General features: G+C 40.5%; 2 protein-coding genes across 4 annotated transcripts in view; both read right to left on the bottom strand.

Annotated features, from left to right (window-relative positions):
- Window positions 1–1,374: 1,374 nt before the first annotated feature.
- LOC5580179 (serine/threonine-protein kinase greatwall) lies at window positions 1,375–11,694 on the bottom strand. Of its 3 annotated transcripts, XM_021857724.1 has the most exons (7): window positions 11,586–11,694; window positions 11,299–11,526; window positions 11,125–11,235; window positions 10,050–10,943; window positions 9,799–9,974; window positions 2,525–2,626; window positions 1,375–2,465 (listed from the first exon to the last, which is right to left on the bottom strand). In XM_021857724.1, exons 2-7 carry the CDS (start codon window positions 11,401–11,403, stop codon window positions 1,535–1,537), a joined length of 2,319 nt encoding a protein of 772 aa, XP_021713416.1. In that variant the 5' UTR covers window positions 11,404–11,526; window positions 11,586–11,694; the 3' UTR covers window positions 1,375–1,534. The 3 variants fall into 3 exon arrangements, with proteins under 3 accessions (XP_021713416.1, XP_001655595.2, XP_021713415.1); XM_001655545.2 differs by having other exon boundaries at window positions 10,092–10,943; window positions 11,299–11,691; XM_021857723.1 differs by having other exon boundaries at window positions 11,299–11,690.
- A 7,246-nt stretch (window positions 11,695–18,940) lies between these two features.
- LOC5580180 overlaps window positions 18,941–25,922 on the bottom strand; it is a 42,783-nt gene continuing 35,801 nt past the window's right edge. Inside the window, exon 3 of the mRNA XM_001655546.2 lies at window positions 18,941–20,073. Within this exon, the coding sequence (XP_001655596.2) occupies window positions 19,754–20,073 (320 nt within the window). The 3' untranslated portion in view covers window positions 18,941–19,753. The remainder of the gene's footprint in view (window positions 20,074–25,922) is intronic.

The following is a 25,922-nucleotide window of genomic DNA, read 5'->3' as shown; positions in this document are numbered from 1 at the left end:
GATTTGTTCGTAAACAAAATTATTGAAAAACAATATATTATTTTCAAGATGGAGGGGCGGGGCAAAATGAGCCACCTAGATTTAAGCAAAACAAACGATGTTTTGAACATAAAAATTCATTGCCTTAAAATACCAGATTATTTTTTACTGCATAGTCATCTTTATGCACCATTACAAGTGGAACACTTTGCTAGAAAATACGTTGAACCAAGTATCGCAATTTAGTACTAGTATAACATGGTCTGATCACCATGTATTATGTATCTTTAAACAATAAGCCGCTAGAATCAATAATTTCAAGCAAAGCTAATACAATTTCCTTTCCAAAATGTGCTCTTTACCACTAACTCTTCTCTATACTGTTTTAAATAAAAATCATTCGATTGAATGAGGTGGCTCATAATGCCCCATATGGTTGGTGACCACGTAGAAAAACATGGTTTTCCAAAAAGTTCCTGAAATAATTTGCAAGTTGATATTAACCTTAATTATCGTCGTAACATGGAAGATAACATTTTATAGTACAAGTCACTTGCATTGAAACCATATTTTTTGCTGTTTTTCTATGCATTCCATGACGTTTTCCTTAGGCGGCCCATATTGCCCCGATCACCCCTACTCTGTCTCTATCGTTGCGAGGCTCACCATTACTCACACTTCAAAAGAACTCTTGAGTCTGCCGCCCGAACAGACAGTCCTCGGGGAGTTGTGAGAGCATCCTTTTTTGATGGAATTTTAATCTGTTGTGTTTTGTGCTGCATCTTCCTCGCTCATTTTTCGTTGCCTTTCTGCTTAGCATTTCTTCGCTCCCTCGCAAAGAGGCAAAGGCAGCACACTGCTCTAGAGTATGTCACCAAACTCTGATGATGTTGAGGAGAATTATCAAGCCTGCCTACATTGCATTGTAAGCAGTGTTGTAAGCAATCACGGTAGTCGACACGTTTTCGCTGATATTCGGCAGCGCTTCGCTTAAACATTCACAACACGAGCGATCAAATGAATGTCGAAAAGAAAAATGTCAATTGAATGCCACTGACCACGATAGCTATGTTAGGAAGCGTTATGGTGTTGTTTGTTTCTGTTCTGCTTTCACTGTATGTGTGTCACATTCGACATAACAGACAAGATCAAATTATCCATGTTTTTTATGTTCCGATGTCTGAATTCTATGCAAAACTTATGATTTATGCAAATTTTCTCGTATCAGACGACATTCAATTGACACTTTTTTGTGTTTGTCGACGTTCATTCTACCGCTCTTGCTGTGACTGCTGACCATGGCAACGAAACGAACGTCGCTAAAAGTGTCGAATGTTTACAGCACTGCAAATTGTAAGGATTTCTCTACCAGTTTTTTTTTTTTGAATCGCCGACGAGTCTTTAATACCGAGTTTATTTATCACAAATTCTTATTCCTACAAATAAAAGATATAACAGGTTACAATTGTTACGCGTAATTTTACCGGGGCCCGTCCCACCCCATCGCACACAAACATCCCAGTGTCTGCTTTTCGGGCTCAAACTCCGTCCTCCGTCAGTAGGCATCCATGTCGAAGTTGGACAAGACCAAATGCTGCATCACGTTGCGTGCCTCAAAGTACCCGGTGTCCTGTGGGTCATCCGGGTTCGGGATGAATGGCGGCGGCATCGATTCCATGTTGTCCCACTCGACCAGTTCGAAGAATGCCATAGCCTTCATCTGATCGGCCTGAGGCCTTGTGGTGGGGTCCATATCCAGCAGTTGTTCCACGGCTTCGACCGCTTCCACTGAGAGGGCTTCGTCATCTTGGGGCCATTCGATGTTGCGGCTTAAAATGTTCTCGAATACTTTCTGGGGAGTTTCGTCGTTGAATGGGGGAACACCGGTCATGAACTCGTACAAGCAGACTCCCAACGCCCACCAGTCGACTTGTGGGCCATGGCCTTGCTGGAGAAGCAATTCGGGAGCCAAGTAGTCTGGAGTGCCGAGTATTCGCTCATCGGACTCGATCGGAGCCCGTCGTACCGATTTTGGTGTCCTGAATGGCGTCTTGACAGTTTTAGGCGTGGTTCCTACATTGGGCACGGACGAATTACCTGTACAGATGGGAGACATGACGGATTCGTCGGTGATTTTGATGAAGGCTTCCGATTTCCGCAGCTGCTCGACGGATGATGGCAACACGAAGCGGGTGTTTTTGAGTTTAGCTAACTGACCACCTTCGCGGCGGATTTTCTGCGAGGAAACCGGCGTGGAGAACATTACATTTCCGTGGTTTTCGTTAACCGGCATTTCGTCGTCGGACAAAGAACGAACTTTGAGGACACCTTTGATGGGGGAAGCTGCCTTTCGTTTTTTCGGAGTGCTGCTGCCGATGTCCATCACGTCAATTTCCTGGGTGAGACCGGTGCTGGCAGTGCTTCCATCCGGGTCCGACATTAGCGAATCGACCCGGCTCACCGGGTGCCGTTTGCGTTTTATACCCCTAAAATATATGTGATGTCGTTAGATGCGTATAACAGTCGAAACTAAGACATAACTTACCTAAAGTACTCCGGTCTCTTGAAGCACCTGATTCCGTTCTTTATCGGTGAATCATAGTGATGTCTCGAATTGCAGGATTCATTTATGTTACTCATACTATAACTGAAAATAAAACAGAATTTGTTAGGTACCGTCGTGCAGGGTGACACTGAGCGATTATGTTTACAGCAAACTAATATAAAAAAAAATGAAAACGATTTGACAAACTTCAAGAATACGTATCAAATAGCCACTGCGTTGCAATACATCATATTTCTAACGTTAATATATGTTCATACTAGTTATGAGGAGTTTCAAAAAGGGCGTTTAAAATCACTTTCCATGGTTGTACACTTCATGAAGGTCATGGGTTCAATCCCAGGCCCGTCCTTTTCCTCGTACTTTGTTGCAGTATACACTACCCGTCATAAATACGGACTCACTGAAATATGGGTAGTGGTGGCAAAATGAACACCCTGCCCTTTACCGAGGAAAAACAAATTTCAATGAATATTTATCACACACGGACGATTTAGACTTTAGAGCATAAATCGGAGTGTTCGGGTTGATTCTTCTTTTTTCTGGCGTTACGTCCCAACTGGGACAAAGCCTGCTTCTCAGCGTAGTGTTCTTATGAGCACTTCCACAGTTATTAACTGAGAGCTTTCCTTGCCGATTTACCATGTTTGCATGTGTATATCGTGTGGCAGGTACGAAGATACTCTATGCCCTGGGAAGTCGAGAAAATTTCCTTTACGAAAAGATCCTCGACCAGCGGGATTCGAACCCACGAGCCTCAGCATGGTCATGCTGAATAACTGCGCGTTTACCGCTACGGCTATCTGGGTGTTCGGGATGATGCGGAGATCAATAACAGAGAAAATATCAACGCAACTAAGATTTTAGCAAACCACGTTTTAAAATTAGATCTGACGTAACTTTTAGCTCGGAGGTCTTGAGGATTTTCAGTGAAGTGAATACCGTTATGATGTGATGTCAAATTTGATACCTTTAGATCTCTTTTTGAATGGGTTACAATCATTAACGGATATATTTCCGGAAATGCAGTGATTTTTTTTAAATATTTGATTTGCTCACGTTTTTGCAAGACCACTCACAGCTGTTAATTTAATTTACATAGTGCAGTCGAAATTAACATGATTTAGCTATTTTAGTCTAGATTTGTGTCTCTGCTATAGATAACATCCCTATTTTTGAAGTTGTGCTATAGAAATATAAAAATTCTTCGATTTTCTATCGGCAACAAGATGATATCCTTAAGGTGTTCATTTTACCACCCCTTCCCCTAAGTATTGCAACGGTCCTATAACACTTCCCCGAATACTATTACCCCGAAAACCATCTCCCCGAAAACCAATACCCCGAAAACCTGTTTCCCGAATACGACACTTCCCCGAAAATCAGTTTTGCACTTCAAGAAATTCTTCAAGGAAGCTGAGTTGTGTTTGATCTTCCGACATTGACGCTTGCTCCTGCGGGGGCGGGTGATGAGGGCAAGATCAAACATGCCGCGCGTCGGTCGTATAATAAAATGAAGAAGCGCCACGGATCGTTAGTAGTGTTTGATTTATTGATCGCGTCGCTTGCTCTTGCGTAGGCGAGTGATTCACATTGGTTTGGGATAAAATACGATTATCGAATTATATCGCGAATCCGATTAGGCGTGATTATATCATGGATAGCATCACCAACCACTGGTGACTCCCAGATCTTTACCTTATCCCACTAACTCGATATCCTTTCCATGACAACTGTGGAGATGCAGAGGTATACTCGGTCTCTAGTGGCAACGGTTGTCTAACTAACATTCCTTCCCTTCCTCGATGACCGTGAGGACGTGGCCGGCGCCGTTATTGACTTTTAAAATTTGAGCTCTCGATTTGTGCACATTGAAGAATGGTAAGCTAATCCCAAGCCCCATTGCACAACTTTGATTGTGCTGGTCAATCATGGAGTAGCAACTACGAATTGTACGGTCATCTATGCTCATGCTGTGACAAAGTAACACGACATGCACTATACAAAGGACACGGGATATACTACAATAGATCAAATATTGGTCGCAGTGGTTTATGTTCCGAACAGAAAAAAAAAAAAAAAAATGCTCATGCTCAAGAAATTCTTTTTCGGCAAAGTTATTCAGTGTGTGAAGAATATCCGGAAAGCAGACTTTTTATTTAAAAAAAAATCCAGTTGATGCCACTAGTGAGCAATTAAAATCAAGAATTTCAAGCGAGTTATATCTTCTGATCCAGATAGGATAGAAATTTGAGTCTTGAATATTCAATGATTTAAACCAGAATCACTGGAAGTAAATCATGACTGAACCAATGGAATATGAAGCATAGCATAGACTGACTGTACATGTTAATGGTTGCTACTCCGTGATTGATCGGAACTGGTATGAATTGCACTACGATCCAAATGAATAAGGGATGGGAGTTTCCGCTTACTCTCGAAGTGCAATTTTAGCAGATCTAATATTATTGATCAATAACGGCGCCGGCCAAGTTCTTACAGTCAGTTAAGATGGGGAAGGAATGTTAGGGTGTAATGATTGTTGCTTCTAGAGACCGAGAATACCTCTGCATCTCCACAATCACCACGGAAAGGGTGTTTATTAGTGAGGGAGGAAAAGATCTGGGAGTCACCTCTGGTCGATGATGCGATCCATGGACAAGGGGGAAAATACGACTTATATTTAAAGCTAGTTTTGTATTTTTGTCTTGAGTTTTTGGTAGAAGTTTTAAAAAATACGTCAACATCTATAATGTCGAACAGTTCAAAAGATGTTTTTATTAATGACGAAAACTGAAAATTACATGTATATATTTTAAATTATATTAAACAGGAATAATGCCGACACTTGTAGTGACGAACTATACATAGTTTGTTTGAAAATTACATATGATTATTACTGTGCATTTTGTCTCGATATGGTAGAAGTTTTAAAAAATACGTCAACATTCACAATGTCGAACAATTCAAAAGATAATTTTTAATAATGTCAAATAGAGAAAAATATATGTATATTGAAATTGTATAAGAAAAAAGCATAATGCCGACACTTATAGTGACAAACCATACAAAGTTTGTTTTAAAATTACTTAAAAGTTACGCTTTCAAGAAACTATGTGTTATCAAAAGCATGAAACGAACTCACCAGTTGGTAATCCATCCTCGACTGAACACAAAACTGACACTGACAGCAAAACTTCTTGGCGTTCCGAAAACAAACCGTCTTGCTTGTGCCTTCCAAATACCTACCCAGCAAGACGCTCCAGAACAGAAAAAAAAATCTTTGGGACGAAAACACGCGCGAAACCGTGAGCAAAATCTATCCGACGACGCAAAACCGAACTGTCCTGCTTGGGCTTCACGAAGCACTCATGACTGAACCAATGGAATATGAAGTGAATCAAACCTGAAACTTTTAAATATGCCGTCATACCTGAATCACTTAAGGTGAAGATTAATCGAAGCCAAACCTCATAATTTCAAGAGCACAAATCTGGAAAACTAAACATCCTGTTAAGTTGAAAACTTAATCGATTGGTCACTAGCTGGTGCTGACCAATCGATTAAGTTTTCAACTCAAATGAGTGTTCTGTTCTCCAGATTTGTGCTCTTGAAAATGTGAAGTTTGGCTTCGATTCATCTTTACCTTAAATATAAGATGAACCTGACAAGATTTGTTAAAAATTAAGTAGACCAATCCAGAATCTCTTGAAAATGAAGTGAATCAGTCTTAAATTATAAAAACATGAAGTGAATCAGACCTGAATTTCTAATGATTGTATCAGTCCTAAGCTGATGGAAAGGCATAAATCACTGAAAAATGAAGTTGAGTTTGAGCTACATTAATCGCCCGTGGTTGCTACTCTAGTATCGCCAAATCAGGTGCATTTAGACAAGAAACCAATCGGATGAATGTTCGGGATTAACCCTCAATGTATAAGTACTGGTAGAAAATCAGATTTTTAGTCAACAATGGCGCCTACCACGTTAGAATGCAGACCAATAAAGGGAAGGGAGAGGAATTCCCAGGTAACATTGGTAGCCGAATAACAGCTTATTCAGCTGAAAAAAAGCTGTACAAACAAAATTGTAGCTGAATAAGCTGTTATTCAGCTATCAATGTTACTTGGGTTGATGATGCATTAAACTGGCTCCCACAGTAGACCGTATATACCACTGCGTCTACGCCAGTTCATGCGGGAAGGGTGTAGAGGGCGGTAATTTTTATGGCAGGGAAGCTTACTTTTTGGTTAGCAGGCTGCCTATGTATCAGGCGTAAGGAAAGGCATGCTATAATGATGGAAGAATGGCAGCGTAGGGAAACGGTTTATTTTTTTTTGTTCGCCTCAGATTCTAGCAAATGCTATGAACTGTGATAGATCAACTGTGATATATAAAGAGTGGAAGATACACTGAGAACAGCGTAGGTAGCGGTTGAAAATACTATATCAGAGGGATAAATTAAATACACAACGCCACTTGATTTGTGCAGACTTAATTCGCATTTGTTTTGAATATTATATGAATTCAATTTTACCATGGCACCATTTGGACGGTAAAAAAAACATATCATGGTAAAAAACTTGCAGCAGACCAGAATCGAAACTTGCAGCTGTCAAAATAACTGAACGATCGGTAATCGATCACCCAAAATCTGTAGTTTCGGTCCTCATAATGTTTTCTCTGAGATTTAACTTCTCATGTGAAAAATGAAAATAGCGACGAAATTCATTAATCACACTTCTTTATTTGGCTGGAGGACTGAATAAAATGAATGGCTTATCGTAATAAAATTAAGAGTAAGGCGATCCAGGGAGCATATTCGATTTTGCTGGGAACGGGATGGGATTATGTCGGAGAGACATGGGTTACTATTGAAGGTGCACAAAGATATGAAAAAATCTGTTGTCGACAACGGACGAGCTACAAATAATTCTGTCGGTTAGTACGTTGATCAACCGAAATTCATTTTTACTTACCCTCATCGGAATAAAACACTTGCAACACTTTAATTTCAAATAAAAAAGAATGCGTATGCGCCAACAGTTTCACAGCAATGTCAGGAAAAAGGAAAAATGAAGACAAAGCCCTGAAATCTAGAGAAACTTAAAAGTAAATGGAGTACCGTGAACCTTTTAATTCCTTTAATGCTTATCTTTGACAGATACGCGTATTTCGACTACCACTTGCAGTCTTCTTCAGTGTCAGTTACTCGTATCCACTTTAGTAACCTTTAGAACAGGTTTTTTTCATATTCAATTATTGATCCAAATTGTTGCTCGAGAAATCACTTATATCTTTCGGATCCGTTGAAGAAAATGTTTGGCGGAAACACTGCACCAATATAACCCTACTAGTCCCTGGGAAAATTCTTGATCTGGTGAAACTTTTCTTAAATTCAAATCAAAGGAGAGGTGTTCTTTGTTGACAGAAACGACATATCGCAAGAAACTGTTTAATTGTTTTCCTATAATACCTGCTAGAAAAATGACATAACATCCAAAACAGCATCTTCCCAGAAATCCATCAAAAATTTTGCAAAACTCTTTTCAAGAATTAAACAAAAATCTGCCCAAGAATACCTAAATGACCTCCCCAAGGATTCATTAACGATCTCAAAACAAATTCACTAAATGGCATTCGCTGTAAATGTGCAGAAATCTATACAACTTTTTTTGAGGGTAAGGAAAATATGTCATAGATCAAGAGGACCAGTCAAACTAGTATTCCTAACAAAGCTTCGCCAAATATCATAAGGAATCTTCCGAACAGGAACACTTGATGAATCTACCCAGGATTTCCCTAGAAAACCACCTATATTTCCCAAGAGAATTGCGAAAATTCTTTCAGCTTAGCTTTCCACCAACAACTAGAAATCTTTTTAGAATGTCAAGAAAAATCGACCAAGGATCTTCTATACAATTAACTAAAATCTTTATTAGCAATCCTCTGATAATAACTTTTTTAGATATTTTTCAAATAATTTACAAGTAACTCGTCAATTATCGCCTAGATTCCCGTTGGGATTTCTGCAAAAATCTCATGATATGCGTTTTGAAAGAAAACTATCAAGCATCACCAAGAATCTAGTCGGGAGTCCCTAAGTACTCTTTCAGAAATTTTTCAAGGATCTCAATAATGTTTCATAAGAACTTATTCGAAATTGCTTCATATCTTTCCAGAAATACACAAAGCATCTCATAAGATATTTGTATAATTTGTAAGAAAAAAAAACTGAAGATCTCTCCAGGAAACCAACGATTTCGAAAAACTACTAGAAGAAACCGTTAAAATCCCACCAACAGTTAGTAAGAATGCGAGTTATCAAGCAGACATTCACTCAATTTGCTTGTGTTTCGTCCATAGTAATAAAAATTTAAACAAACCGGTACTCTTCTATTCGAAATACATATTTTCCCGGTGTGTTCTACAATTACCCGTATTTTTCTCGGTCATTTGGAATTCCCGTGTTTTTCCCGTTTTTCCGGATAGATAGACACCCCGCATACTTTTTGGTACCTATCCTGCTTCACAGGACGTCCTTAGCGTGAGAAGAACCTCCGCAAATCATGCCTTTAGCATCCATGCGGCAATGTTTTGTACCATGGCCCCATTTTTGGTACGGCACTGAGTGGGATTCTGAGAATTTCCTCCAGGTTTCTGGAATTATTCCCATGCCACCCGCTTTTAGGAAAACCAAGTAAATTATTTAATCCATTTTTGATCTCTTTAGGTGACTCATAGTCACTTGAGAGACCTTTCTAGAAGACTTTGAATAAACGTTCAGAGTTGTCGTTATAAGTATAGAATTTGTTCTCTTCAAGATGTTTAAGAAGTTCGCGATTGTCGGAAACCGCAATACTGCTTTATTTGCTAGGTATTTGGAAGGAAACCTTGATTTCCCTAATGGAGTTCTAGATCTCCTGCCTAAATCCTTTAAATTCGGAATAACTGGCCCCGATAGGCGACACTTTGTGTTTCCTTTTTTGAATCAAAGAGCCTGGGCTAGAGGATGCTTCGATTTGATCAAACTGATTACTTATTTCGATACAATTATCAACATTCATCATTTCACCCTAGAAAGAAAGCGCGAATTCCAGAAAAACGTCCTTTCTTTCATTTTTGCCACGTTTAGTGAAAGTTTTAGATCTAGAGCAGAGAAAATTTGTGTACGCACAGCAGGAAGGTACGATGTGCACTGTTCAAGCTCATTCGATCGTCAAAAAGTCGTTAGAAGCTGCTAGACTATAAGTTACCTGCGAGAAAAATCCGAACACGAGTAGTCCTTATTGCCGCTGCTGTGATGGCCGGAGCAATCCGTCGGCCGCTCGATGGCCGACAGCTCGGCCGGAATGTTCGATATGTCGCTCTTCCGACTGGAAACTCCCGAATCATTGCTCACGTGTGTCTTACACTTGTGGTTCCCCGGAAGCTGAAACGAAACCAGGTGGGAAGGAAGCATCGTCAGATTCGACTCATTCGAATTCGGTTTTGTATCTAAATCTACCAATAGGAAATCGAACGAATCCTTATATTTCTCCGTCATTACCGATCTAATGTTACCACACTGCTGGTGGTTTTCTTTGTCACAATCCGCGCCTTCCTTACTATCACAGCTTTGTCTGTCCGTCATTCGGCACTCGGCATTGTTTCCGTTGAGAGATGTGTAGCTTCCGCTGCTGCTCTTCCCCTCGGTGCTGGAATTGCACGTATAATACGACGAGGACATATCCGCCGTCATTCTGCCGTCCACCACTTTCTGGACCTCTTTTAGTTCCTCCAGCAAACTAGCGTTCTGCTCCGCGGAAAAGAACGGACTCACGCCGGACATTTTGCTCTCGTTCTGCTTGGAATGCGTAAAGGAATTGTCTAGTTCACTTTCCGACGATTGCTGCAAACGGTCCTTCTCAAGCTGTTCCTGAAGGCGCTTATCGTGGGAACCGAATGACAGATGCGACGTCAGCGAAAGCAACTGCCCAGGTGTCCTAGCATTCAAACTCGGCGAGCAGTTTATCAGATCCGAAATCTCCAGATCCCGACTCATCTCGATCCGGCTCAACCCGAAATCCGTCAGCTTAACGTGCCCCGAAGCCGAAATCAGCATGTTGTCCGGTTTGATGTCACGATGCACGATCCCATGCTTGTGCAGGTACTGCAGGGCCAGACATATTTCGGCCGCATAGAATCTGGCGGCGGCTTCCTCGAAGAATCCATACATGGCCAGCAGAGACTTCAAATCGCCTCCCACCATGTATTCCATCACCAGATAGACGGACGAAATCGTCTGCAGCGAGTAGTAGAGAATAACGCAGAAAGGACTCCTGGACAGGGCCAGGGCATTCCGCTCGGTGATCACCTGCGATACCATGTTCTTGTTGATCATCTCCGATTTGCGCATCACCTACAAATGGAGGTTGGAATTAGAACTTTAGGTAATTTATTTTAAATTAGGAAATTAGACAATAAATCTTCTAGCTGGTCAGTGGAATACCTATAAATAAATGAAAACCCGAATTAAGTAGCATTAAATTCAGTCAGCAGAAAGAAGTTGTGTATGAGAATACGATACGAGCCAATCTCACCTTGATAGCAAATAGCTTGTCCTGATCATTTTTCTTATATCCTAGAAAGACCTTCCCGAAAGCTCCTCGGCTAATTGGTTTCACTATGCTGAAGTCCTTGATCGTCGGAAGCTGTAAATAAACGTTACCAATCGAATCAATTGGAATAAATCCCGAATTTCAGAAAGATCTCACCTTTGGACTCGTCGGGGCGGTAAAATTTTGCAGGGTCTTAAAGATTGCGTCGTGATGTTCCAGGCCGCTGAATTTCTTCTTCGGAGTGGTGTGCGGTTCTTCCATCGTGTGTTCCTTGCTTAGGCCTTCGTCTTTTACGGCAATAATTTCCTTGGGACGTACGAACAACCTCACAGCGCACTTACATCCCAAATACCTTTTCGGTCAATTCGTTTGCAATGATCTCAACTGACAGGGTATCGTAACGTTAATAAATTACAATTACAATTAAATAAACTTTATTTTACAATAAACTTTTACACTTTTATCACGCGTTTATAAGGATCTCGAGACGGATTTTTAACTGCTTTTGTGCTGGTGCTTCTTCTTTGTGCAGCGGTTTTCTCTTTCGCGGGGTATTTAAACGGACGAAAACATTGTCACGCTACCGTGACGCTCGGCTGACAGCAGAGGCAGCTGAGGGTTTATCAGAATGCAGCCACTTTCAACAAAACAGACACTACGATAAATTTCTACTCAGATTGATTGCGAATAGGGTCCTAAAGCCCTGTCCCAATTTTAGTGCCAAGCGCTTAAGTTTAGGCCAAAAACACATGTTTACTCAATTTTTTAATGTTTTTCATTCATTTTTTTTTTATTAACGACACTTTACACCGCATGGTGCATTCGTGTCAATTAAAATTCGTGTTTATTTATGCATTCACTGAAATGAATTTTATTTTTTAAAACTACTGAATCCATGGTAAAATTAAGAACTGCACCAAAAATTTTCAACCGACTACATTAATCTGTTAACTCTACCAAAACATAGTTAACATCACTACACAAGAAAATTTCTTCTGTTGATTTAACCAGAGTTGTAGTATTTTCGACTAGCAACATTCTTGATGTGAGCAGTTTAGCATCATACTTTTGACCACACTGTGTTGTACGGTGGGTGTCACGGATTGAAATACAATGCTTTGTAGTGGATGCTACTATGGACATAGTCAAATTTACTGCACTGCTCAGTGATTTTCACCATATTATAGTAAACTTAACAGATTTTTGTAGTCGGTTGAAAATCGTTGGTGCAATTCTTAATTCTACCATGGATTCGGTAGATTATACAACAAAATTTGTTTGCGTGTTAGTTCACATTCCTACAATTAAGCTAAATATGCTGTTTCGCTCAAAAAAAGTAAAGAAATTCCTTGATTGAAAGGGTCAAAGAAATTTCCTACAGAGACCCCCCTTTGAAGTGACATTTCTTCTCAACTGCGTACTGCGATCAGAAAAATGTGATTTTCTTGACCATTTCTTGGGAGAAATTTTCTACGCATCGAGATAGGCGATTCCTTTTCTTGTCAGTAGCAAACCGGCCTTTACAGTGTAAATTAAACATCACACTTTTTATTTTTTCTACACACTTAGATTTTATTTCGTTGTTCGGTAAATTTTCTTACCGGAAACGAACTGTAAAGAAATATTCAACCGAAGTTTCGGTATTGCAGACGAGCTCTACCGAAAATCTGCAATAATAGGGTAACGACTATTTATTTTGTTCTTAAACGCTAACAGTTGGCGCCAGCGGCAAAAAGTACAGACAACAACTTTTAGAACATTCAGTTTCTTTCACTGGCCGCCGAGCGACGACACTGTTGTTTGTATTCCTTCCACTGATCGCGATACGCTGGATTCTCAAATTTCTCAAACTTTCAACACAAGCGCACGGAAGAATGGTAGTCGGAGAACTGTCAAAACGTATGGAAAATAATAAAAAAAAAAACGTAAATTACTTGCAATTAGGGAACTGGATCAAAAAAGTAGTGATTAGAAATCAAGTGTAATGTGAATACATAACTTTTTGTGTTCAGTTCATCTTCCGTGGTGCTCTCTTTGCTTCAGGATTTCGTTTTTACTACCACTGAAAAAGAGCCATCTATTGCCTTTTCAGTTTTGAATATCGCCCTATTAGCAGAATCTAAACGTCATTTCTCTGTTTTCACCGAAATCGTCGATTATTTTACCAAAAACCTTGTAAGTTGTGAGGATTCACCGTAGACTGCAAATTTATACCGTACATCAGTACATAGTGTTGCAATGCCTTGCATTACAAACGGTAATTTGAAATGTTTGAGTCCACCATATTTGTTTGTGAAAGCAAAACTTTACTGAGAAAAACGAAAATCCATTATCGGCGTCGATCAATGGATAAAGGTAAATTACCGAATAAAGTCCAACGGTATTAACGAAAAGTAATCCAAATTGTAATTTTCTAGATGGAAGATGAGACATCCGCTTTGTTTGCTAGAGGAAAATTGCTGCAAACAGGCCAGGACTGTGGCATCAGTGGATTTTTGCAGCTTACCTTTACGTTGTTGCTGAGAGTATTTAATGTTTTTCGCGAACTTTAAAGCAGTTTTAATGAGAGTCACAGGAGCAAAACTCATGTATACATTACCATTATTTTATTTCAGTGGAATTGAATTCATGAAAAAATAAACATGTCTAGAAGAATACAAAATAGGGATTGTTTATTAAATTAGTATAAAAACAGTATAAATTCTAACAACTACCGAAAAGCTAAACATTACATATAATTTGCAATTGGATTAGATGGACAAATTGATGTGAAGATTTGCGAAAAAGTTACACGTCTTCTCAGTGAGAATCGAACTCACGACTCCCCGATCTCTAGTTGGGGCGCGTTAACCACTACGCGCCCCAACTAGAGTAGTTGGAGAACTGCCAAATCGTATGGAAAATAATGAAAATCGTACATGCTTTCAATTAGGAAACTGGATCAAAAAAGTAGTGATTAGAAATCAAGTGTAAAGTTAATACATAACTTTTTGTGTTTAGTTCATCTTCCGTGGTGCTTTCTTTGCTTCAGGATTTCGTTTTTCCTACCATTGAGCCTTTTCAGTTTTGAATATCGCCCTATTGATAAAGAAAACACCGGATTCAAACCGGCACATCCGTTTGCCACAACAATCTTCAAAAAACTGATCCTTTGGTAACACGTGACAGCAGGCTTGAAGCAGACAATATTCTGAATTATAAAATCAATTTTTAATTCAGAATATTGTCGCACCACCACCAAACCGGATCGCGCCAGTGAGTTTTTTTAGTCGGATCGTGAAATCAGTTTTTTAGTGTGGCGCTGCATTCTTACGTTTTTTGAACACAGCGCACTATTGACATATTAGTTGCGACGCTCGGGTACCATTTACTCGTTCGTACCTACGTGGTTTCTGGGCTATAAATACTGGCTATCGTAGTCGCAGAAGGGAGACTTCTCGGACTGTAGACAGATTGACATATTATTTAATTCTTTATTTATAGGATATAAAAGTATCAACAGAGCATCTGTGAAACTTACAAATGCAAGAGGATGTACATTTCAAGAACATACATTAAATCAAAGATGGTTAAAAGGAAAAAGATGATCGACTCTTTATTTTGCCATATATTTTGTGGACGACACGTTATTCAAGTAACACTACTGCCATCTGTTGAGTCAAAAGCGCGTAAACATTATATTCAGCTAAATTAAAATCATCGTGCAATCAAAAAACCAAAAGTGGAAGAAATCAAAACAACCACGCTTAAAAATTATTACACAGAAGAGAGTTCGACTCACATAACATCAGACTTTTCTGGAACAACACAAAATTTGAGTAATTTTTATATATACTAAAAACTGTTTATGTGCTGTTATTTTCTTCTTTTTCTCACATTTTATGCCATTTAGAGATTATTGGCAATGTCGTACATCTTCGTGTACCTGTGTATCTTTTTTCAAGCGTGAATGTTATAAACGAACACCTCAACATCTGGTGGTCACTAGGAGAACATTGCATATTAGTTGGCTTTTGACTCACCAGAGCGGCACTATTCATGTCGCCTGGAAAACACGAGAGTCGGTTATCTTTTTCCTTCTAACCATCTTTGATTAAATGCAATAATAGTGCTCAAAATTGGCATTCATAGAAAGTTTAAAAGTGGCAATATGATATAATATGTCTAAAATTTAAACTAAGTTCATATAAAATCTTAACATGAGTATGTTAGGCATGAATCAGATGATGTCCAACATAATTTAGGGTTTTGTTCAGTTGATATATATCCCATAAGCACTAATAATTGTTGGGATTGTAGTGTCGCACCCGTAGGTAGAATATACGGGAATCGTCGGTGGTAGTATTTAGAGGTATGTTATGCTGTGCTTAGTGGAAATGAATTGTAGATACCTGGATGAAATAAAAGGAACAGCAGTTGCTAGTTGAGTTATCAGTCAGTAGCTATCTGCAGAGGAATGGACTAGCTTGTTTTCTTTGTGCTCAATAAGCTATCCTGGAATTGGAATTGTCTTTGTGTACTTCCAATAGGTTATGGGCCCAGTTCATGCAAGTGTGCCCTACAGGAGGATCGGCCGCATAAGCCGTGTAACGCCGCACGGGATTCGTAGGAGGAGCTGCTGATTGGTCGGAGCATGTACAAGCATCGGAGTCGGGCCACTTGTACAGGGCTCGAGTTGAGGAGGAGCTTCGTGATCCTCGGAAGGTAGAACCTCGACGAGCTTCGTGATCCGTTAGGAGGTAGAACCTGAACTTCGTGGTGGATAAGTAGAAGGACCTTCGAGATCTTCGGAAGGTAGAACCTGGACGACCTTTGTGATGGACGAGATGGTAGAACCTGGAAGAGCTTTGTGGACCTGGACGAGGAGTTTGGCGACAGGAGGAGCAATCCGGATGACGACACTAAGGAGGAGTGTTGGGATTGTAGTGTCGCACCCGTAGGTAGAATATACGGGAATCGTCGGTGGTAGTATTTAGAGGTATGTTATGCTGTGCTTAGTGGAAATGAATTGTAGATACCTGGATGAAATAAAAGGAACAGCAGTTGCTAGTTGAGTTATCAGTCAGTAGCTGTCTGCAGAGGAATGGACTAGCTTGTTTTCTTTGTGCTCAATAAGCTATCCTGGAATTGGAATTGTCTTTGTGTACTTCCAATAATAATAAGCCCTTAATCAGCATCATAGATGCGTACATGCATTATAATAGCACTTCAAATGCTTACACACCTTCTAAGCCTGATGCATACAGGCATTAAATAAGCACTATATTGGCTTTATATTCGCATACAGGGCATGTTTGAATGCCATCCAGTGTTTTGACAGATATACCACGTGCTTTGTGTTTGCATATAGTGGTAAGAGGGAGTTAAACATAAATCTTCTCACTACTACAATTGCAGGTATTCTTTCCAATACTATTCATCTTATGTGGCCGTAGGAGCAAAGGAGCAGAACTTCAACAACTCAACAATACGGGGTCGCAGGTTCGAGACGCAAAATGAGGAATTTCATCATCATAAAACGAGGATCAAAATGTGGCAATTGCAAGTCCTCAAAAGGATGAAAACCACCAAAATGAATAAGTCTGATACGGAGAAGTACTATCTGTATCATTTTATTACATTTTTTGCATACTATTCGAGGTTTCCGTTTTCATTCATTCATTTACTGGGTACCCCCGTTGGTTTGACCACGTTTAATCTGAACACTTTTTAATTTGTACCCCGCTAATTTGCACGTCGTTCAGATTAAAAATGGTTCAAACGTCATTCAGCTCATGGAACGGAGTAAAATGAAATGGAACGCAGTGGAACGGAACACAGAATCAAAACAAAACAGTGAAAAGGTAACCAGAAACACGTTTCTAGGGTGACCAGAAGTTCAAATTAAAACTGAACCCCGATGGTTTGCATGAGGTACCGTTCAAATTAGCGGGGGTGCACGGTATTTACCTCGTGTACCAGTTGCTTGGTCGGCATTCTAATTTAGTGCTTCGCCGACGCATAAGGAATGCCCTTGTCGGCGTAGCACTTTGGTAGAATGCCGACGCCGAACTTCGGCGACCATTTGTTTGTGATATTTCATTTCTTTTATGAACTTCGGTCTAAAGTTAATCTGAATGCACAATATTTGCTTGCACTCTTGAAGGCTCATGAAGCTTTTGAAAATTTGAGGTTTGTCTTCGATTTATCTTCACCTTAAATGAAATTATTGATTATCACATATATACACATCCAATAAGCGAAAAAATGCATAAGTCACATGTAGACTCTAAAAATGTTATGATATGACCGTCTTTTAAAGAAACTATTGTTTGGATATTGAGATAACGCCCCTGACCAAATTATATTCTCATGATGGTGTCCGAAATGTATAACAGACAGGCCGCCAAAAAACGCTTTTTTTGGAAGCTAATACTACAGTTTGTAAGCTTTTCCTCCCCAGATACTCAAAGTTCAATAAGACATTAAGCATATAACTAACATTACGTTATAAAATATTAGTATCTAAAGCAATCAATCGATCGCCGTTTTCAGACATATCCTTAGCCTGTCCAAAATAAATAATTTACCCTACTTTTCAACCTGTTTGGATACCGTTAACTGTAATTGGGTCCTAAAGCCCTGTCCCAATTTTAGTGCCAAACGCTTAAGTTTAGGCCAAAAACACATGTTTACTCAATTTTCTAATGTTTTCCGTTGGTTTAAGCCCAAAAAATTTTTATTAGATTTTGTCACATCCTTTCGCTTAAACTCAAATTTTGGGTGTATTTTGTTTTCCGTGTCCCTTACGAAATGTCAGATAGGAAGAACCCCAGTGGTCGAACTCAGGGTGGGTGTACGGCTGTCACCTACAAACAAAGCTCGCCTAACAATCATCTCTCGGGCGGGCCGTCCCAAACAGCATTATCTCTCACACGGGCGGACCCAAACAGCACAGGTCGAACGCGGGCCATGCCAGACAGCAAATGCTGATGCATTTCAACACTCAAACAGCGGGATGCCTAGCAGCGTTGTGAGCCAAACGAATACGCTCACAAAACATGTACGGTAGGCGAACCTCGTTGCGTATACCCCCCCTGGTCGAACTAAAACCCCTGTGGTGTTTTAGTCGACTAAGCGAACGTCAAACATGATCAAAAGTGTCAAGGTTCATTTATGTACCAAATTTTTAAATTAAATTTTAAACATGATATAGCCATTGTTTGAGCGGGAAAAAATGCTAAAGTAATTACAGTAACATGCTTTTTCGTGTTATTAAATAAAAACAAGATTTCATTACAAATTTTAGGACCCAATTGTGGCAGTTGTACTTGGTGTCTGGACCAGGGGGGGTATATGCAACGAGGTGCGCCTACCGTTCATGTTTTGTGGGTGAATTCGTTTGGCTCACAACGCTGCTAGGCATCCCGCTGTTTGCATGTTGAAATGCATCAGCATTTGCTGTCTGGCATGGCCCGCGTTTCGTCCTGTGCTGTTTGGGTCGGCCCGCGTGAGAGATGATGCTGTTTGGGACGGTCCGCCCGAGAGATGATTGTTAGGCGAGCTTTGTTTGTAGTTGACAGCGGTACACCCACCCTGGTCTGGACATGGTTTTACCGCAACATGAAGAATAAAAGTGAACCATATCCGAAACAGGTGACCGTTTCAATTATGTTCATGAAACAGTTTGTCTAATTCAATTAGTGGTAATTTTCTATGCGGAATACTCATTAGGTTGTCAATGAAGAACAACAAATCAGTATAAAAGCGATCAAGTACTACTTGGAGTTTCTTTACGTAAAAAAATACAGAATGCTGCTAAAATTATTGATTTTTATTCGTTATGTATAACGCTATCTCATATAATAGACTTTAAAATGATGGACAGAATTCATGCTTCCATCTTTGTATGTGTGTGTCCCTTGAAATTTTGTAATATCTGCACAAAAGCCACAATATTTAAGACATATATTGATACTTAGAAAATCTAAATTACATAATTTGCACTATCCTAATACATCGCATCTTAAACTTTTTTTTTCTAGTAAATGTGGACATCGAAACAAAGTCGACACTATCTGAATGTTAGAATTTATAGGGAAAAATAAAGTACGTCTTAATCCTTATCGCTAGAATTGATAGTTCTATCCATGTATTTGTAAAAGTTGTTTTTGTTTTCTTCAATAATTTAGATATGTATCTTCCATTCGCTTCTTGTGCTGATTTTCGTAAATATGAATTGCCTTGTCATTTCGTGCATCTGTTGAAAAGCAATATACAAAAATAGCCACTGTTCTGTTCCTATAGTCTAAAACGTTTGTAGAATTCACACACGACTTGGCGCTATATTGGTTCTTACTAACTAGAATCTGTCATTTTTGCTCATAATCATTGGATGGTGCACTTAAGCGTTGATCATAAGAAGGCATGATTTATTTCATATACGAGAAAGGAAATTCGTTTCCTTGCAAAGCTAAATAGAAGCTATGTGCTTATATTTCTAGATCATCTCTTAGCACTTGAGTTTGCAATCACAATCATGATCAGCAGCGCGCGTTTCCTAAAGCTTAAATCGTTTGTAATGTACGTAATGATTAATGTGGATTTAAAGCCAGGAGCACTAGAAGAGCGCTTATATGTCCGCAAACCAGTGATTGAACGGTTTCCGTAGAACCGTGCAGCCGAGGATGGCAACCATCATGGGTCCCAGCAGGGATGCCGATAAGACAGCAGGAACCGCTCCACTACAATGGCGATAGTCGTGCTTATCTTCGACGTAACCGACCTCCTTATCGCACAAGCACATCTTATAGTTGGTGCTGTTGTTCTGAAGCATATTACTCGTCATGAAGGTTTTACTGGTCACCAGGGTGGTAGTTTTGGTGACGTTCTTCGTCGTACATATCATTCCGATGTCGCACTGCATGTTATCCGTGCAGAGATGGTTGAGACCTACAACGAGGGGTATATCGATTAAGTCATATCGAATAATAGGTAAAGCTAAGGCTATTTCTACACAGGTCAAACAGTTTTATGAAGAATGAATAAGCTTATGCGAGTCATTACTATTTTCGCAAATCATTGCCCGTGACTGCGCCTGAATTCATATTCGTGCCATGTGCGTATACTTCGCTTTCAGTGACCTTTTCCCTCTCGAGTTTTATGTGTTTTACAGTACCCATTTCCGCTTTCTTATGCTGGTTAATTTCCGTTCATTCTAACACCACCAGGTTTATCCTTCCAATCCCACATTACCAGCTGTTGTTCGTCATTGCCATAAGCTTGGATTATAACTGAACGAATGATAGAAATTGATAAGGGACTATGAGCTTGTAATTTGGTGAAAGGGTTGCGATAGTTTTGTGTCCTAGCAGTCTTTTTAATATGAACGCAGGATGATAATATTCCGACACTAAATTATTTAATTTCTTATGTTTACTCAACTGTTGTACAAATCTTCTATTCCAGAAGCTGAAAAGCTTGTCTTTCATAAGCTGGATAGCTTCTCTTCCACAAAATGGAAACTTTCTTTCCCAAAAGCTGGAAAGTGGAAAGCAGGAAAGCTTATCTTTCAGAAACTAGAGAGTTTCTCCCCCAGAAGCTGGAGCTCTATTCTGGAAGACGGAGAGCTCTTTATCCAGAAGCTCTTCCAGAAGCTGGAAAACTTATCTACCAGAAGCTGGAAATATTATCTTCCAGAAGCTGGAAAGCTATTCTTCCAGAAGCTGGAATACTTTTCTTCCAGAAGCTTGAAATCTTCTCTTTCAAGAGTTGGAAAGATTCTATACCAGAAGTTGGAAAGCTGCTCTTCCAGAAGCTAGAAAGCTTCTATTCCATTGGCTGGAAAGCCTTTCTTCTAAAAGTTAGAGAGCTTTCAGAAGCTTCCCAAGTAACCACAAGCATTATAACATTGCACGTATTCTACTGCATATCAACAACATTGATGTAACATTGCTTTTATTCGACATATTTCAAGAGTTTTCAAGCAATGAAGCATTAACTCTACATTACAAATGTATCAATGCACTTATATCACTTTATAAATTGCACTGCTGCAATAATGTTACTTTATAAATTGCTTCATTGCTTTATCATCGTTTTTGCATTAGTGCAACTGTAAAAGGGCCCTTTTCCACTTTTAAACTACTTTAATGGTAGGCTTACGGCAATGCAGCTGCATTATATATGCAATAATATAATGCTCCATGGTTACTTGGGTTGAGAGCTTCTCCCCCAGAAGCTGGAGCTCTATTCTGGGAGATGGAGAGCTCTTCATACAGAAGATGAAAAGCTTTTTTCAGAAGATGGAATACTGGAATACTCCAGGAACTGAAAATCTTCCCTATCAAGATTTGGAAAGCTTCTCTTTCAGAAGCTGAGTAGCTTCTTTTCCAGAAGATAGAAAGCTTTCATTCCAGAAACTAGGAAGTTCTTCCTTTCTCTTCCAGAAGTGAAGATTCTTTTCCAGAGCTTGTAAAGCTTTTCTTTTAGGAGCTGGAAAACTTCTTTTTCGGACGATGGAAAGCTAGTTTTTCAGATGCTAGAAAGCTTCTCTTCCGTAAGCTGTAGAACATCTCTCCCAGAAACTTAAACTCTATTCTAAGAGATAGAGAGCTTCTGTTCCACAGAAGCTGAAACGCTTTTCTCAAAAGCTATAATATTTTTCTCACCTCATTTCCAGAAGCTAGAAAGCTTCTCTTGCAGAGGCTGGAAAGACTTTCTTCTAAAAGTTAGAGAGCTTCTCTTCCAAAAGCTAAAGACTTTCACTTTCAAAAGCTGGAAAGCTTCTCTTCAAGAAGCTGGGAAACTTTTCTTCCTGAAGTTGGAAAGCTTCTCTTTCAAAAGCTGGAAAACTTTGGTCCAGAAGTTGGAAATGTTCTCTTTCAATAGACGGATAGCATCTCTTACCAGAAGTTGGAAAAAATTTGTTCCATAAGCTGGAAAGCTTTTCTTCCATAAGCTGGAAATTTTTCATCCAAAAGCTGTAGAGCTTCTTTTCCAGAAGCTGGAAAGCTTCTCTTTCAGAAGCTGCATAGCTTCTCTTCAAGATGCAGGAAATCTTCTTTTCCAGAGGCTGGAAAACTTCTCTTCCAGAAGCTGGAAAGCTTCTCTGACAGAAGCAGGAAAGCTCCTCTTCCAGAAGCTGGAAAGCTTCTCTTCCAGGAGCTGGAAAGCTTCTTTTCCAGAAGCTGGAAATCTTCTCTTCCAGATGCTGGAAAGATTCTCTTTCAGATGCTGGAAAGCTTCTCTTCCAGAAGCTGGAAAGCTTCTCTTCCAGAAGCTGGAAAGCTTCTCTTCCAGAAGCTGGAAAGCTTCTCTTCCAGAAGCTGGAAAGCTTCTCTTCCAGAAGCTGGAAAGCTTCTCTTCCAGAAGCTGGAAAGCTTCTCTTCCAGAAGCTGGAAAGCTTCTCTTCCAGAAGCTGGTAAGCTTCTCTTCCAGATGCTGAAAATCTTCTCTTCCAGAAGCTGAAAAGCTTCTCTTCCAGAAGCTGGAAAGCTTCTATTCCAGAAGCTGGAAAGCTTCTCTTCCAGAAGCTGAAAAGCTGCTCTTCCAGAAGCTGGTAAGCTTCTCTTCCAGAAGCTGAAAAGCTTCTCTTCCAGAAGCTGGAAAACTTCTCTTCCAGAAGCTGGAAAGCTTCTATTCCGGAAGCTGGAAAGCTTCTCTTCCAGAAGCTGGATACTTCTCTTTCAGAAGCTGGTAAGCTTCTCTTTCAGAAGCTGGTAAGCTTCTCTTCCAGAAGCTGGAAAGCTTCTCTTCCAGAAGCTGGAAAGTTTCTCATCCAGAAACTGGAAAGCTTCTCTTCCTGAAACTGAAAAGCTGCTCTCCCAGAGGCTGGAAAGCTGCTCTGACAGAAGCAGGAAAGCTCCTCTTCCAGAAGCTGGAAAGCTTCTCTTCCAGGAGCTGGAAAGCTTCTTTTCCAGAAGCTGGAAATCTTCTCTTCCAGATGCTGGAAAGCTTCTCTTCCAGAAGCTGGAAAGCTTCTCTTCCAGAAGCTGGAAAGCTTCTCTTCCAGAAGCTGGAAAGCTTCTCTTCCAGAAGCTGGAAAGCTTCTATTCCAGAAGCTGGAAAGCTTCTCTTCCAGAAGCTGGAAAGCTTCTCTTCCAGAAGCTGGAAAGCTTCTCTTCCAGAAGCTGGAAAGCTTCTCTTCCAGAAGCTGGAAAGCTTCTCTTCCAGAAGCTGGAAAGCTTCTCTTCCAGAAGCTGGAAAGCTTCTCTTCCAGAAGCTGGAAAGCTTCTCTTCCAGAAGCAGGAAAGCTCCTCTTCCAGAAGCTGGAAAGCTTCTCTTCCAGGAGCTGGAAAGCTTCTTTACCAGAAGCTGGAAAGCTTCTCTTCCAGAAGCTGGAAAGCTTCTCTTCCAGAAGCTGGTAAGCTTCTCTTCCAGATGCTGGAAATCTTCTCTTCCAGAAGCTGAAAAGCTTCTCTTCCAGAAGCTGGAAAGCTTCTATTCCAGAAGCTGGAAAGCTTCTCTTCCAGAAGCTGAAAAGCTGCTCTTCCAGATGCTGGAAAGCTTCTCTTCCAGAAGCTAAAATGCTTCTCTTCCAGAAGCTAAAAAGCTTCTCTTCCAGAAATTAGAAAGCTTCTCTTCCAGAAGCTGGAAAGCTGCTCTTCCAGGAGCTGGAAAGCTTCTCTCCCAGAAGCTGGAAAGCTTCTCTTCCAGAAGCTGTAGAGCTTCTATTCCAGAAGCTGGAAAGCTTCTCTTCCAGAAGCTGGAAAGCTTATCTTCCAAAAAATGAAAAGCTTCTTTTCCAGAAGCTGGAAAACTTCTCTTCCAGCTGGAAAGCTTCTCTTCCAGGAGCTGGAAAGCTTCTCTCCCAGAAGCTGGAAAGCTTCTCTTCCAGAAGCTGTAGAGCTTCTATTCCAGAAGCTGGAAAGCTTCTCTTCCAGAAGCTGTAGAGCTTCTATTCCAGAAGCTGGAAAGCTTCTATTCCAGAAGCTGGAAAGCTTCTCTTCTAGAAGCTGGAAAGCTTCTCTTCCAGAAGCTGGAAGCTTTTCTTCCAGAAGCTGGAAAGCTTCTCTTCCAGAAGCTGGAAAGCTTCTCTTCCAGAAGCTGGAAAGCTTCTCTTCCAGAAGCTGGAAAGCTTCTCTTCCAGAAGCTGGAAAGCTTCTCTTCCAGAAGCTGGAAAGCTGCTCTTCCAGAAGCTGGAGTGCTTCTCTTCTAGAAGCTGGAAAGCTTCTCTTTCAGAAGCTGGAAAGCCTATCTTCCAAAAAATGAAAAGCTTCTTTTCCAGAAGCTGGAACACTTCTCTTCCAGCTGGAAAGCTTCTCTTTCAGGAGCTGGAGAGCTTCTCTTCCAGAAAATGGAAAGCTTCTCTTCCAGAAGCTGGAAAGCTTCTCTTCCAGAAGCTGGAAAGCTTCTCTTCCAGAAGCTGGAAAGCTTCTCTTCCAGAAGCTGGAAAGCTGCTCTTCCAGAAGCTGGAGAGCTTCTCTTCCAGAAGCTGGAAAGCTTATCTTCCAAAAAATGAAAAGCTTCTTTTCCAGAAGCTGGAAAACTTCTCTTCCAGCTGGAAAGCTTCTCTTCCAGGAGCTGGAAAGCTTCTCATCCAGTAGCTAGAAAACTTCTCTTCCAGAAGCTGGGAAGCTTCTCTTTCAGAAGCTGGTAAGCTCCTTTTCCAGAAGCTGGAAAGCTTTTCTTTCAGAAACTGGAAAGCTTCTCTTCCAGAAACTGGAAAGCTTCTCTTCCAGAAACTGGAAAGCTTCTCTTCCAGAAACTGGAAAGCTGCTCTTCCAGAAACTGGAAAGCTTCTCATCCAGTAGCTGGGAAGCTTCTCTTTCAGAAGCTGGAAAGCTCCTCTTCCAGAAGCTGGAAAGCTTCTCTTTCAGAAGCTGGAGAGCTTTTCTTCCAGAAGCTGGAGAGCTTCTCTTCCAGAAGCTGGAGAGCTTCTCTTCTAGAAGCTAGAAAGCTTCTCTTCCAGAAGCTGTAAAGCTTCTCATCCAATAGCTGGGAAGCTTCTCTTTCAAAAGCTGGTAAGCTCCTCTTCCAGAAGCTTGAAAACTTCTCTTCCAGAAGCTGGAGAGCTTCTCTTCCAGAAGCTGGAGAGCTTCTCTTCCAGAAGCTGGAGAGCTTCTCTTCCAGAAGCTGGAGAGCTTCGCTTCCAGAAGCTAGAGGGCTTCTCTTCTAGGAGCTGGAAAGCTGGACCAACCGGGAATCGAACCCAGACACCTTCAGCATGGTTTTGCTTTGTAGCCGCGGACTCCAACCACTCGGCTAAGGAAGGATTTTATGAGCGCTTCCTCTTCGTTAACTGTGATCTTTTTCTTGCCAAAATATGCATTTTTGCAATGTGATCGGAATGATTTCGAGTCAAAACCCAACTTTCATTCACCGAATATCGAAATCAAATCCATAAAAGGATTGCTTTATACCGTTAAACCAACCTACAATGTTGAACTTCATAAATCCCAGTCGACTTCCGAGCTCCCCACTCCTTCTTCAGTATAAACAGGGCCATGAATCGCCCTACTTATCGGCAATCTTCCGTGCATGTTATGTGCTCCAGAGCAATTTGCCACATACCACCGTTTTCTATACTTCACTTTTTGGCAGACGATGCAACTTACATGACTAATAGCCGGCAATGTATGCCAACACTTTCCGTGTACTGATTCCCATAATACGCTGTTGAACACGCTGTGGCATGTTGTAAGTTCACCTTTCAGGAGGTTCGTGGTGCTAACCGAAAAGTTTTTCTTTATGTTTATGTTTTTAACTACTTTTTCCGACGGACAACGTTGTCGGAAAAACGACCTCTCTCCGGAAGTCTGTACCAGTCGACCGTCCGTCGTTTGCCATGCAGCTTGGCT

This window comes from Aedes aegypti, chromosome 1 (assembly GCF_002204515.2).
Source record: "Aedes aegypti strain LVP_AGWG chromosome 1, AaegL5.0 Primary Assembly, whole genome shotgun sequence".
Taxonomy (NCBI): domain Eukaryota; kingdom Metazoa; phylum Arthropoda; class Insecta; order Diptera; family Culicidae; genus Aedes; species Aedes aegypti.
Note: the sequence above shows the minus strand (reverse complement) of the source record. Positions and strands in the feature narration are given on the sequence as shown.

Excerpts from the sequence above, each read along its gene's own strand:
- LOC5580179 (XM_021857724.1), bottom strand. The coding sequence starts at position 11,403 with ATGGAAGAACCGCACACCACTCCGAAGAAGAAATTCAGCGGCCTGGAA. Across the intron at positions 11,236-11,298 it reads CCGCCCCGACGAGTCCAAAG|CTTCCGACGATCAAGGACTT; the intron begins GTGAGATCTTTC and ends GTTTATTTACAG. Across the intron at positions 2,627-9,798 it reads TGTTCGGATTTTTCTCGCAG|TTATAGTATGAGTAACATAA; the intron begins GTAACTTATAGT and ends TTTTATTTTCAG.